Source organism: Camellia sinensis, chromosome 1 (assembly GCF_055761805.1).
Source record: "Camellia sinensis isolate YWXY chromosome 1, ASM5576180v1, whole genome shotgun sequence".
Lineage (NCBI taxonomy): Eukaryota > Viridiplantae > Streptophyta > Magnoliopsida > Ericales > Theaceae > Camellia > Camellia sinensis.
Genome location: NC_138961.1, coordinates 21871284 through 21886598, shown reverse-complemented (window position 1 = coordinate 21886598; position 15315 = coordinate 21871284). Strand labels below are relative to the sequence as shown.

Genomic DNA, 15315 nt, shown 5'->3' with positions numbered 1-15315 from the left:
TCATGTGATTGATCATGCACCGTTGCAGTTTAAGGAGGATTTGACATATGAGGAACACCCTATACGAATTGTTGATAGGAAGGAACAGGTTTTGAGGCGTCGAGTCATCCACTATGTTAAGGCTCAATGGAGTAATCACTCAGAAAGAGAAGCAACTTGGGAACTCGAGGATGAAATGAAACGAAAGTATCCACAACTTTTTGAGACTTCAGGTATGTCAAATTTCGAGGACGAAATTTCTTTTAAGGAGGGAAGGATGTAAAACCCAAGTTTTAAATATTATTATTTTATTGGATAGATTAGTAATTAAATTAACTTATATGAGTCATTTATTAATATCAAAGAATTAGTTATGAGATGGCATTATATTTCCTATTACTTAGATGGGTAATTTTGTAACTTTGAGAAATTAGGTTAATAAGCCCACCTATTGTGGCTTTAAGTCTTGGAAAACAAACAAAATAGAGGCTATGAATTGTGCCATAGGCGGCTAGGGTTTGAGAAGGTAAAAGATAAAAGAAAAGAAAAAGAGAAGAGAGGCTTGTGTTGCAGAAAGGGTTTGGAAGAGTTGAAGGTGAAGGCAGCAAGCAAGGGTTTGAAAAAGTTTAAAATTAAATAAAAGAAACCCAAATCAAGGAAGAGGGATGATTCATAAGAGTGGTGGTTTTGCTTTATTCATCACTTAGGTAAGATTTATTTTATTGTATTCCTATCTATGATTTTAGTGTTAATATATCAATAGATGATTTTATGGGCATATATGATTAAATAGATATATTGATGTAGTCTATGTTGGGGGTCTCAATTTTGCTCAATTTTAGAGTGTATTTTGCATCCCATTTGAGTGGTTCATATTTTGAGATTGATATGTGATGGGTTAAGTTTAATGGTGGTGTATTTGTGGGATACACGATTGACTACAAGCAATTACAAATTGTTACGTGTATATAAACAACAATAGAATAATATGGGTTGAGAATTTCCGAAACCGTGATGGCTTTGTTTTGATGCTAAATTGGGGGAGTTCTCAATAGGCAATTGGGTTAATTTATTTTATTGTTGTTACAAGAAGAGATGAATGGATGCACATAATAATTGTTTATGCGGTGTAATATTTTATTAGGTTTGTGAGATTGAGGTGGATCTTGGTAAATTGAGATTAGCTTGGAAAATATTATTTTAGCTGTTTGAAGGTAAGTAACCCTCTATCACTGTTGGTTCATTTTCATTCGTATCAAATCGTTTAAAATCATAAATATTTATTTATAACCTTTATGTTCTCTTAAAATAAAATATGGGTCAAGTATAAAATAACATCGAATATTATTACGAAAATTATTCGAATATTTGGTGAAACTATTCTGAAAATTGTACCAAATGTTTATTCTGAAAATATCGAATATTTTTATTTAAAAGTTGTGTATTGTTTGAATTCTGAGCATCACTCTAGTCTGACTATGATTTGGACCCTAGCCAATGGGGGTTATTTATTGGCACAGAAACTAGTTTCTTTTGGGGCTTTACCACCGGCCTACGTGTGGTTCTGGGCCTTGTCACGGGCTAAGTGACCGTAGTCACCAAGACTTGGGTTTTGTGAATTGCATCATTGAACCATTTGAATATCGAACCATCAATTTTGAACAACGAAATTTCATTGAATAACCTCATTGTCTTTTCAATTAAAATGTATTGCTACACTGTTTATTTTCAGCTACGAAACATCTTACAAAATAATTGTTCATTTATTGAATGGTAGCAAAAAAATATATTTATTGGTTATCTACTATTTTTTTTTGTATACTTGATCCAGCTAACAGTGATGGTTGGTTATTTACTGGGCTGTCTAGCTTACCCTTATTTTATTTTTCAGATTCTGAGGAGTAGAGCTGCGCGGGGTTTTTACTTGTGGGAGTGCCGAGAGTAGGACTATGATTTAAGTACTTGGGTTATTATTATTATTTCTTTTATTAGTGGACTTGGTGGACAATTTCATATGATAAGAATTATCTATTTGTATGGTTTTTAGCATTATGATATTTAAGGATTTAATTTGAGTATTTTACATTGTTGGTTATGTGTTGGACTCTTAGCCTTGCATGCTCACTTAAATGAGTGTGCGGCGGTGTCACGGAGCTTGGGGCGTGACAAATAATATAGAGGAATGTTAGAGATCTCAAATATTCTACCAAAAGTTTTATCAAATGTCTGAGATCCGTATAACGTGGATCCTATGTGGGCTCACACCCACCCATGTGAGACATTTCATAAAATTTTTGGTAAAATTTTTGGGGCGTCTAGCATTTTTGAATAATATAATAACACACTGTGATCTGTTTTTGTTTTTGTTTTTGGTTTTCCTTTCTTTTTTTTTTTCCAAATTTAAGTAGAATATGGGAAATTATGGTACCTTTGATCAAGTAGGTGAAACAAAAAAAGTGTTCCTTATCTACGTGAGAGAAGAGAATTGTAGTTTGTGGTTGGAGAAATAATATATATATATATATATATAAGTGTAACGCCCCACTACTTGCTGGTCCAAATAACTTGTGGGTCGACCAACAATACCCAAAAGCTTAAGTCCAAGTTATTTAGTAGCAAGGTAGTGGTGCTATATATGTCCAAGATCACCCTATATATGTCCAAGATCACCCATGCAAACTTCCGATGTGGGACAGGGTGTTACAAACTCCCCCACTTATAAATCCTCGCGTCTATAATCAATCAGAATACCAACAATACCCAAAAGCTTAAGTCCAAGTTATTTAGTAGCAAGGTAGTGGTGCTATATATGCCCAAGATAACCCATGCAAACTTCCGATGTGGGACAGGGTGTTACATTATTAGGCAGCATTAGCATAATAAGCCTGAAGAGCATGACCAGACAACCTACAAATCTTCCAATCCTTCATAATCTGAGCCCCCATTTCTTCATAAAACTTGATGGCCTTCACATTCCAATGAAGCACAACCCACTCCACCCTCCCATACCCCATCTTCGCCGCCTGCGCCGCCACCGCCGCCACCAACATCTTCCCGAACCCTTTGCTCCTATAACACTCCCTCACGAACAGGTCTTCGATATAGAACCCTGGTTTGGCCAGGAATGTTGAGTAGTTTGGGAAAAAGAGCACAAACCCAGCAACGATGGAGTCAGTTTCGGAAGATTTGAAGAGATGGGATTCTGGGTCGGAGATGGGGAGGTCGAAATTGAAGGATTTGGAGATGGGGGGAAGATAGAGGAGGTGGGGTGGGGGGAGAGGAAGGGGGTGGAGGTGGGGGAGAGTTCGAGGAGGAAGACGGTGAAGGAGTGGAAAGGAGGGGAGGGGTTGGGGTTGTTGGGGAAGAGGGTGGAGGATAGGGAGGACTCGGTGGCAGAGCAGTGGTGGCCGAGTCGCTCGAAGGCGGCGAGGTTGTGGATGAGCTTGTGGATGTGGGGGATGTCTGATTTGGTTGCGAGGCGGATTCTGGTGAAGAGTGGGTGGCCGATTGGGTGGTTTTCTGGTAAGGTGGTGGTGGGTGTTGGGCCTGGGGCCCGTGGCGGTGCTGCGGCGCTGGCCATTCTGGTGGTGGAGGGAGAGAGAGAGAGAGAGAGAGAGATTCTGTAGAAGAAGAATGTGGCTTCTTGTAGCGGACAAAGGACTGATATATATAGGGAAAATTGTGAATGGCACTGGGCAAAATGACGTGGCATCAACTTAAAATTTTATTAAAAAATGATAGTCTATAAATCATTTTATTTTTTAAATTTATTATAATTTCAATGAGGAAAATGTTTCATAGCTTGAAATATTTGCGCCCGAATGGCTCGATTTCGAAGCAGAGGGGAAGAGAGAAGCAGAGGGAGAGAAAGAGAGAAGCAGAGGGGAAGAGAGAGAGAGAGAGAAGACGATGACGATCGTCGCCCAGCCACCGATCGTCGTCCCGCCCAGCCGCCGATCCGCCGATCGTCGCCCAGCCCAGCTCCGCCGTCGCCTCCGACCGCCGTCGCCCCACCTCCGCCTCCTCCTCTCCCAAATATTATGCCCCCTCCAGTCCTCTTCCTCCTCCTCCCTCCCTACTTCCTCCTCCTCCTCCTCCTTTCTTCCTTCTTCTTCCTGGTCTTCGTTCTTCTTCTGCAAAAAAAAAAAAAAAAAATTGAGCCATTCGGACTCCCCGTTTTCGAGTTACGTAGCGCGATCGTTTCAATGATGGGGGATGATTGATTGATAATTTAATTATTAATCAATTATTTTCTTAGCACGATACTAAATTTAAAAAATGAGTTTAATTTTTAAATTTGAATAGTAATATTCAATTTTATTTTATTTTTGATAATTGAGTGTCTACAGCAGGTCGTGTGCACACCTCAATTAATCTTAAAACTTTAAAACTAACAATCGGACAAATCTCTAGTGACCCTTTAAAGTAACTCGAACTCAATTTATTAAAATAAAAATTATTACTAATGACAATGTTAAGAATTGTGAATAAAAACTACATAAAATTTAAATATTTATACTTCTAATATATATTTTACATTTTATTAAAATATTTTTTTATACATTTTAATATATCTTCTAAAATTAAAGATTATTTTTAATATTTTTCTTAAAATAATAGAATCCATTACTTTTATATTGTGTTTTGGCAAATAGTGCTTGGTTTGGGAAGGTTGGCTTTTTGACTTTTTTGGCTATTTTAACCTAGGTTAAAAAGTTTGGTTTGTGAATGACTTTTTGACTTTTTTTGTGAGAGAAGCGTGTAATGATTATGAGTTAGATGTGATATTTTGTTTGTTGTGGTTAAAATAGCCTATTTTGTCTTTTATGATTATTTTAGCCACAAATCATCTTCCCAAACGGACTCGTAATAAGATAAATGGTGTAAATATTATTTCAAAACCATCAAATAATTACTCGACATATATAGTGATTACTCCATATGCATCTTAGATCATCTTTAATGGTTCATTAAATATTTTATCAAATTTAAATTTGATAAAAAAAAACTCATTTTTTGCTGCTCGAACCTAGCACCAAATCTTTCATTAAATCTAAAATTTCTCAAATCTTTCATCGGATTGAAGATGGATGTGTCTTTCATCAAATCATTGTTCATAACCGTTAGATTTTCACCACCGAATGTCCACCTTAAGGGAAAAATTTGTAAAAATTTTACACTAACTGATCGATCGGCTGGACATCTACTTAGTCGTTCGTCCGATCAACTGGTGTTTTAATAAAACTTTAAAAACTTTCGTTGGAGTACTTGATATCAAATGAAATTTTTAACTCAAATTTAATATTAAAAATATATATATATACCGTTGAAGATGCTCTTGGAGAGATCTTTTCACTACAACTAGAGACATGTTTTGTGCAACTTTTTACCATATTAAAAGTTGATAATAAGTTAAAAGCATATTTTCTTTAATTTTTTGAATTTATTTAAATTATTTATATCTTATAAATTATAAACAGAAATTATAAATACTTTACATAAGATGAAAAAACCAAGCAACTCCAACATGCTAATGAGACAGGACTATAAATGGGTAATTTTTCAACATAGAAGTTGAGATCACTACAATAAAAAAGGTTTTTACGGCGCGCAATGCACGTTGTAAAAACCCTTCTACGACGTGCAAACGCGCGTCATATTATGATCAATCATGAAAAGTCATTCACTTTCAACGACATACTTTGTACGCCGTTGTTATTTTTCTACGACACCGCTATAGTACGCCGTTAAAAACTATTTAATAACAGATTTTGTGCATCGTTGTTACTTTTTCTACTACTTATGTACGCCGTTAGTTGGTGAGACAAATAACGACGCTGATTGCGTACCGTAAAATATGTAATATAACGACTTATTATGTCTGCCGTAGAATATGTAATTTTTATTATTATTATCTTTTTTAAATTCAACAGGTTCTATTTGACCAATTTTATACAATCTAACAAATATTACAAGCAAGCATCACAAAACATCAATCAACCACCAAAATATTGTTTGAAACATCACAAAAAAACTATATCCATAAATTATAAACATTCAACAATTGTCTATACATTTGAAAACTATATCCTTAAGTTCTAAACTGTACAAAAAGTTTAAACCATTTAAAATTATGCATATCTAACTTTCTAAACATATCGACAACTATTAAGAGATTATCTAAAACTACCGACAACAATTTCTATAGCTGTTGCAGATGCAGCTGTAACAAATCCACTTGCTTCTATCAGAGGGACGAGGTTGCAAGCTATTTTTCCAAATCAGTAATATCTGGCCTGCAAATAAACTTCGATTAAGGGAACAGATGGTTATATATCTAGTGATAAACAACATTTAAAAGTTATGATATGTTTTGCATGTAAAAAAAAAATTCTATTAACAACACCAACAAAATTCTGCACAACCATACTCCTTTTGAGAAAGCAGAGGGAAAAGAAACTGAGCTACCCATCACCAATCTCCAAAAGCAATGAACTATATACTATGGTCAGAACTCCTCTATCCTTGTCCATCCCATGGAAATTTCAATAACATAGACTCAATATTCAATTTCACTAGAAGATGCAATATTAAGCATTTTGACAAAACTCACCTCACAACTCGGACGAGATAACCTTTTCGGCAATTGACCTGTAATGCCTCATTCATTTTATCAAACTTCTGATCAAATGACTATGTCTTGTTCATCCTTTTGTTTCCACTGAGGTCTCTTCCACCACTGTCCACAAATATATATGTATTGATAGATAGAGTTTAGATAGATAAAGAAATAGAAAATAGATCAACCTCAATGCATGCATGAAAAGAACAACAGAGATAGAAAGTATTTATAGTAGCACAGGAATGATGTTTATGCCCAGCCATACAAAATTGGATTGTTCATCAATGAATTGCCTGACTTAGTCCTACCATTTAGATAAATCTTACTCTGCAAAATTTTTGCAAGATAAGCGTCAATGTAAAGACCAAATCAAGTGACAATGCACCACTAATGACAAATATGCATGACTTAACAACAACAACTTGTAAGAAAAAATGTTCAAGAAGGAGCAACTTTGACACCAAAACCCAATATATAGGGATGCCAGTGAAAATGTACACATTGCCTATAATGGTCATTACTCAAACAATAACATATCTAATGCACCCATGAGCATACCTTCCTGTGTATGGGAACCATTCACTGTGATCCTCATCATCTTCATAGCCTCCAGAGAGTGCTACAGACTGAGCCCCATAATCTGCTTGCCCAGGAATCCCTGCAACATGGGGAAGGTGAGCTCCCCATTGTCTGCATTCCATTCGATCCTGCTAAGTTTCACCCACCAACACACCCTGATTTCTGTCTGGGTCATTCTCTACTAGAATTGGTCCAAAAGGATCAGGTGGGACTGTGACAAAAAAACAAAAAATAAAAATAAAAAAACCAAATACATATGAATGAGAACTGTGTTCAACTACATATTCCTATTTAGACAAGTACTTTTTCTTCCAAGATGAGTACTTTTTTGCAATTACTGTAGGGAACCAATGTAGAAGGGCATTATAACTTGGTCATGCCATGGGTAGTCATTGAATGAAGCCAGATCACATCAACCATTATACCCAAAAAAATCAGCTTCAAGCAATTTCTTTCAGATTGCAATGTAGAATTATAATACATCTTTTTCCAATTAAATGGTGGAATTATATCAAGCTCCAAAAATAGCAAGATGAACAACCTAAACCAATACTGAAGAGGGTGTTATTGCTTGTGTAGACGTTACATTTTTATCATCAAGACGAATCATCTAAATATTCAGATGAAAAAATCTTCCAAATATTCATAAATTTGATGCATATTAACTATTTTATATCTATCATTTACAAATGACAAACCAAGTGTGCAATAAAAATTGGGCACTCTCAACAAGCCTTAGTCCCAAATACCAATTATAAGGGTCTATTTCTCTACTTGTCTACAAATCAAGCATAATTATCAAATTTAAAAAGATAAGCAAAAAGTGTGGGAAAGAGGGGGCATGATCAAAGCTCATGCTTAAATTGAGGACATTGATTTAACAGGCCAAATTGGCAGAGGCTGAGTTTTCTGTAATATTGATTACAAAAATTTCCATTAGTATATGAATATGGTGAATGAGAGTAGTTTATTCATGTTCTCTACACTTTCTTTCAATTTGATTTTCAGTTTAGATCTGATTTGCTTTTGCATTCGATTTTCGTTTTTGGTCTGATTGTATTTGATTTTAATTTTTGGTAAAGGTTGAATTTGAAGGGTTCATGCCCTAGATCTGTAGAATTGCAGAATCTGAAAAGCATATCAATCAAATTTGTTATTCGTTGTATGAACTGTATGATAATTATGTCGTTGCTCATGCTTCAAGTAACATTGGAACTAGTGATTCTCAAGTGGGAGGAGATCTTCTAATAGTCCTATAACTAGTTGCAATACAAAAGGAAAAACTAAGAGCATGTCAGAGTTTGATATATGAGCACAAGAGTTGGAAACTATTGAACCAAGCAAATCTGATTTGGACATATATTTGGAAGAAGGCTTTTACATTTGTAAAGGGAATTTAGATGTTGATTTTGATGCTTTAGATTGGTGTAAGGAAAACACTCTCAAGTTTCGCATTCTATCAAACATGGTACGTGACCAATATATCAATTCCTATCAGCACTGTAGCTTCTGAATCTGCTTTTAGTTCTTCTTTTCTTGAGATATTCTTAACAAATACGTATTTAGTTTTTTGGATGTTAGAATTTCTCAGCTTATATTTGAACGTGCATCATGAAGGTTTCATTTTTTTTTTTTTTTTTTTTTGGCACAGTGGGCACCATGTGATACCATCATTGCGACGCCATTGCTTATTGCATTTGAACTGCTCCTCTGTATATATCTTGAGAGCATCTATGGTAGGGAATCAACACCCTATCACTGTTATTCAATATTGTTTTGGTGTGTTGAATCTTTGATGCATTACAATATAGTGCTTTTATTTTGTATGAGCTAATTATTTTGTTTTCCATCATTGCATATGAGTGATACTTGGTGCCTAACTCTGGCAAGTTGGTCCAGACTCCAGAGTTCAACTTCTTTTTCACCTTGTCCTAATAATTTTTATTTGTAAGCTTTATGCCCGTTTGTGACTAAAACATAAATTCCTCTTATAAGAACTGTCTTTTTTGAATAGTAAAATATGTTATTTTGTACAGTCAATGGTTTTGCAGCTGTAAACTTGAGGATTGTCTTCCTTCCCTTGCTGGCATTTGAAATAACCATCCTAATGGACAATTTCAGGTGTTTCTCTAGCATTAATTCATAACCATTATTCTTGTTACCTTATAGTAGATTGATTTTGGGCTAGAAAGCATGGATACAGATACGAGATACGGATACGATACGATACGATACGGATACGGGGATACAGTAAAACTTAAAAAAGTAGGATACGGGTATGGCTAGGATACGTTTGTAAAAAATAAAAAATAAAAAATAAAAAAATTATTAGCAATGAGTTACACATAAGCTCAAAAATGTTGAGAAATCACAGTAACTTTATAATGCAAAATACTAATCTTTAAGAATTAGGTCTTAATCTGAGCTAATAGCTAGTTTAGTTTTTAAATTTTCAATAGATCTTGCAAATATTTCATTTCAATATCAAGTCTAATATATTGATATTATAATATCAAAACAATCCATAATTTGACCATATGTTTTTTCCTTTTGCACTAGTCAAAAATATTCTATACAAGTTTATTTTCTTATTTAATTATTGATATTTAATTTTACTATTGTTATATTATCTTATTAATCCTTACTTCTATGTAGTTATAGGGGACACGCATGATATAATGAAGATATGCCAATTTGATGAATTCTATTATTTGAGTTTACTATGTTATTTTTATTAAAAAAAAACTAAGCAAAGTATTGTAAAAATGTTCTATTTATTCTCGCAATTATATTATATCATGATGTTATGCAAAAAATAATACAATTCTAATTTCGTAAAAGGAGTAATACGTGACTTGGAGGATTTGATACTTCAAAATTAATTAATAAGTATCCGATAATATGTGAGTTGGAGTATCCGATACTTCCAAACTAAGTATCCGATACTTCAAAATTAATGAAAAATTAATTAAGAAGTATCCGATACTTTTAATAAGTATCTGATACGTATCCGTAAGTATCTGAGGAGTATCCGTATCCGATACGGATACGACATGGATATGTCTTCCTATTTGAAGTATCCGTGCTTCATAGATTTTGGGTGTTGGATTGTGGTGTCCTCCCTATAGAATGGGGTTTGTGTAGAGTTTCCACACTAAATATGTTGTCTCATGGTTGATTGTCCTTTATTTGATGAAATTGATAGATTAGATTGTTCAATTGCAAAATTGATTAATTGATTTGTTAGTTGATTGAATAATCAATTAATCACGTGGCATTGTTCAAAATTTCTATTAATGTGCTGAAAATTGGCCTATTCCTCTAGGAACAATTTCTTAGGTGCTTAGAATTTCAAAAGTAATATTGCCTGAAAACTACTATAGCAGATGCTGTTGCTGCCATTATTGCTGACAGGCTTGCCAACTGTTACTGGTTAAAAACAACCCTATATAATTTTCCTTTCAATTCTTTAACAAGTGAAGGTATGGAGCAGTCATCTATAATATTGAACATTAAGGAAGCATGCCTCTTGTTTTGACAGGCTAGTAGTTCCGGTCTTAGATGTTACCAGATTTGTTCATTGCTATGGATAACTTCATTTATTTAGGCGTATAAGTCGTGTCTATATAATTGGTCACTGTAAGGTGGATTTTGAGCGACAGATTTTTTCTTAATAAAATCACTGAAATACTCTCTTGACATTTTTCCTGCTGCAAATGTTGGGGAAACCATATCCTTTGAAAGTAAAAAAGAAAACTGCATTATTATAGTAATCCATGAGGAGTTAAACTTTGGTCCTTTTGCTTTGAAAAGACCACACCTGGCCATAGATTGCAAGTCATTTGCTTTAGGTGTCCTGTTTTCAAGTTTTAATAAATGCTTTACTAGCGATGACGAGATTAAATGAGTAACATTTTAAATAGAAAACTGACAGTAATTGGTTGAGAGAGAGCATCATATATTATTGGAAAGAGATTATTAATGATTTTAATACTACCTTCTCCCTTTTATTTTGTTGGGAGGAGTGTATGCTTCTCCCATTCGTTGGTTGTTGTTTAATTATTATTATTATTATTATTTTGAGTCTGTGAAACAATTGCTTGAGTAACACTAAGCAAAATGGATTTTTAAACTACTTTTTTTTCTTTTTTAAGGGACAAAAAACTGGAAAAAAGTGTATTTGGAAATGGCACCACATATGCCATAAGTTCTCTTCTCCTCTATGGTTCCTGAATTGTCTGATTCATCTATGTTGGGATGGCTGCTGCTGACTTTTTTTTGTCTCTTATGTTTTTATCTCATCACTGGTATCGAGGCAGTGTTCATATGATATAGAGAAGAACTATGGTTTAAGTAATTTGCTGGTCAAACAAGAAAGCTCACTAGTGATGGACAATAATGAACTTCCTTGCCAGCAAGAAAGCAACTTATAAGTAAGGACCAGGACCTTGTTGTTTATTTCTTTTTGTTTAATAGCAAACATAAGATATGTGAACTTCTGGGAAAAGGGAAAGGAGGGTGGAAGACAGTTCTTCTTTTTCTTCTTCTTCTTCCTTGCACCTATAAGATACTTGAATAACAGAGTGTTTACAAAATAGAAAGTTCCTGAAGATATCGTTGTTGTAAATATTGTTAACATGATCAGATTTAGAGTTCTATCTTTCAAAAACTTGAAGAGAAATTCAAAGGATGGGTGTTTTTTGTCCAAATGTAGACTTCTAGCCTCTATCTTTAAAGGGGCTTCGACTATATGAGTTGGCTGTGTTTTGTAACCTTTTTATTGTAGGTGGTTTTTTCCCGCCCATGTGTTCTGGTGTATGGCTGCTGTTGAATTAAAAAATGTGGAAGATAGGAGTTTTGAGGGTTGAGTGTTGTGTTCACTGTTATTTATCTTCCTGCTGAGAGTTTGAGTTTGTGGGTCTTGTGATCTAAGTATCTACCAAGTGTGGATGCTACTAGTTCATTTCATCTTGCTTATTGTGTTTGGATATTCCAGGTTATGCAGATGGACAATTTCTGCATTTTGCTGACTTTAAACTGATGGAAATTTTTGTAATCAATATTACAGAAAACTTAGCCTCTGCTAATTTGGCCTCTTAAATCAATGTCCTCAGTTTAAGCATGAGCTTTGATCATGCCCCATCTTTCCCACACTTTTTGCTTATCTTTTTAAATTTGATAATTATGCTTGATTTGTAGGCAACTGGAGAAACAGACCCTCATAATTGGTATTTGGGACTAAGGCTTCTGAGAGTGCCCAATTTTTATTGCACACTTGGTTTGTCATTTGTAAATGATAGATATAAAATAGTTAATATGCATCAAATTTATGAATATTTCGAAGATTTTTTCATCTGAATATTTAGATGATTCGTCTTGGTGATAAAAATGTAACGTCTACACAAGCAATAACACCCTCTTCAGTATTGGTTTAGGTTGTTCATCTTGCTATTTTTGGAGCTTGATATAATTCCACCATTTAATTGGAAAAAAATGTATTATAATTCTACATTGCAATCTGAAAGAAATTGCTTGAAGCTGATTTTTTTGGGTATAATGGTTGATGTGGTCTGGCTTCATTCAGTGACTACCCATGGCATGACCAAGTTATAATGCCCTTCTACATTGTTTCCCTACAGTAATTGCAAAAAAAGTACTCATCTTGGAAGAAAAAGTACTTGTCTAAATAGGAATATGTAGTTGAAAGCAGTTCTCATTCATATGTATTTGGTTTTTTTTTTTTTTGTTTTTTTGTTTTTTTGTCACAGTCCCACCTGATCCTTTTGGACCAATTCTAGTAGAGAATGACCCAGACAGAAATCAGGGTGTGTTGGTGGGTGAGACTTAGCAGGATCGAATGGAATGCAGACAATGGGGAGCTCACCCTCCCCATGTTGCAGGGATTCCTGGGCAAGCAGATTATGGGGCTCAGTCTGTAGCACTCTCTGGAGGCTATGAAGATGATGAGGATCACAGTGAATGGTTCCCATACACAGGAAGGTATGCTCATGGGTGCATTAGATATGTTATTGTTTGAGTAATGACCATTATAGGCAATGTGTATATTTTCACTGGCATCCCTATATATTGGGTTTTGGTGTCAAAGTTGCTCCTTCTTGAACATTTTTTCTTACAAGTTGTTGTTGTTGAGTCATGCATATTTGTCATTACTGGTGCGTTGTCACTTGATTTGGTCTTTACATTGATGCTTATCTTGTAAAAATTTTGCAGAGTAAGATTTATCTAAATGGTAGGACTAAGTCAGGCAATTCATTGATGAACAATCCAATTTTGTGTGGCTGGGCATAAACATCATTCCTGTGCTACTATAATACTTTCTATTTCTGTTCTTTTCATGCATGCATTGAGGTTGATCTATTTTCTATTTCTTTATCTATCTAAACTCTCTATCTATACATATATATTTGTGGACAGTGGTGGAAGAGACCTCAGTGGAAACAAAAGGACGAACAAGACAGTCATTTGATCAAAAGTTTGATAAAATGAATGAGGCATTACGGGTCAATTCAAGAAAAGGTTATCTCGTCCGAGTTGTGAGGTGAGTTTTGTCAATATGCTTAATATTGCATCTTCTAGTGAAATTGAATATTGAGTCTATGTTATTGAAATTTCTATGGGATGGACAAGGATAGAGGAGTTCTGACCATAGTATATAGTTCATTGCTTTTGGAGATTGGTGATGGGTAGCTCAATTTCTTTTCCTTCTGCTTTCTGAAAAGGAGTATGGTTGTGCAGAATTCTGTTGGTGTTGTTCATAGAATTTTTTTTTTACATGCAAAACATATCATAACTTTTAAATGTTGTTTATCACTAGATATATAACCATCTGTTCCCTTAATCGAAGTTTATTTGCAGGCCAGATATTTCTGATTTGGAAAAACGGCTTGCACCCTCGTCCCTATGATAGGAGCAAGTGGATTTGTTACAACTGCATCTACAACGGCTATAGAAATTGTTGTCGGTAGTTTTAGATAATCTCTTAATAGTTGTCGATATGTTTAGAAAGTTAGATATACATAATTTTGGATGGTTTAAACTTTTTGTACAGTTTAGAACTAAAGGATATAGTTTTCGAATGTATAGACAATTGTTGAATGTTTATAATTTATGGATATAGTTTCTTTGTGATGTTTCAAACAATATTTTGGTGGTTGATTAATGTTTTGTGATGCTTGTTTGTAATATTTGTTAGATTGTATAAAATTGGTCAAATAGAACCTGCTGAATTTAAAAAAGATAATAATAATAAAAATGACATATTCTACGGCAGGCATAATAAGTCGTTATATTACATATTTTATGGCGCGCAATCAGCGTCGTTATTTGTTTCACCAATTAATGGCGTGCAAAAGTAGTCGTAGAAAAAGTAATAACGACGCACAAAATCTGATGTTAAATAGTTTTTAACGGCGTACTATAGCGTGTCGTAGAAAAAGTAACAACGACGTACAAAATCTGTTGTTAAATAGTTTTTAATGGCGTACAAAGTATGTCGTTGAAAGTGAATGACTTTTCATGACTGGTCATAATATGACGCCCGTTTGCACGTCGTAGAAGGGTTTTTATGGCGTGCATTGCACGCCGTAAAAATCCTTCTTTGTTGTAGTGTAGTGAGAAGGGAGAAAGGAGATCTAGGGAGGGGGTGACAAATGAACGGTTGGAGGTGGTAGAGTGGAGTGATGAGAGGCTTGTGGTGGTAGGAAAGGCCTTGAGGTGGGGAAGGGTAGTGGTTGCAAGGGTGGCAGACTGCGAGGGCTTTAAGAGTGGGAAAGAGTTGTGTGGGTTGTGGTTTGTATAGTGGAAGGGGTTATGAGAGTGTTTGCAGTGGAGGAAATAATTGGGGGTTGGTGATCAGAGGTGATAACTATAGAATCAAGGTTTAGAAAATTAAAGGATGTAAACTGAAGATAAAAAGTTCGAGATGATATATTTTATGTAACCAAACCAAACCAAACCAAGCCTTTAGTCCCATCAAATGGGGTTGGCTACATGAATCCTTCTTCTCCACGCGACCCTATCAAAGGCCATTTCATTAGTCAAATTAAGTAGATTCATATCTCTATTTAAAACGCTAGTCAACGTTAATCTAGGCCTACCCCGTCCCCTAACACTTC

At 34.8% G+C, this 15315-nt stretch overlaps 1 protein-coding gene and 1 long non-coding RNA gene across 8 annotated transcripts; one reads left to right on the top strand and one right to left on the bottom strand.

Annotated features, from left to right (window-relative positions):
* Positions 1-2825: 2825 nt before the first annotated feature.
* LOC114309472 (GCN5-related N-acetyltransferase 8) lies at positions 2826-3602 on the bottom strand. Its single transcript, XM_082873422.1, is given in 2 exon segments — positions 2826-3247; positions 3250-3602. Coding segments are annotated over 2 exon segments (717 nt in total). The 5' UTR covers positions 3560-3602; the 3' UTR covers positions 2826-2840.
* Positions 3603-8110: 4508 nt separating this feature from the next.
* LOC114309516 (uncharacterized) lies at positions 8111-14341 on the top strand. Of its 7 annotated transcripts, XR_003645780.2 has the most exons (7): positions 8111-8648; positions 8832-8916; positions 9217-9301; positions 11500-11613; positions 12949-13180; positions 13616-13739; positions 14057-14341. It is a non-coding gene; the product is annotated as an uncharacterized LOC114309516 (long non-coding RNA). The 7 variants fall into 7 exon arrangements; XR_003645782.2 differs by lacking the exon at positions 9217-9301; XR_014332034.1 differs by lacking the exon at positions 11500-11613.
* Positions 14342-15315: the final 974 nt, after the last annotated feature.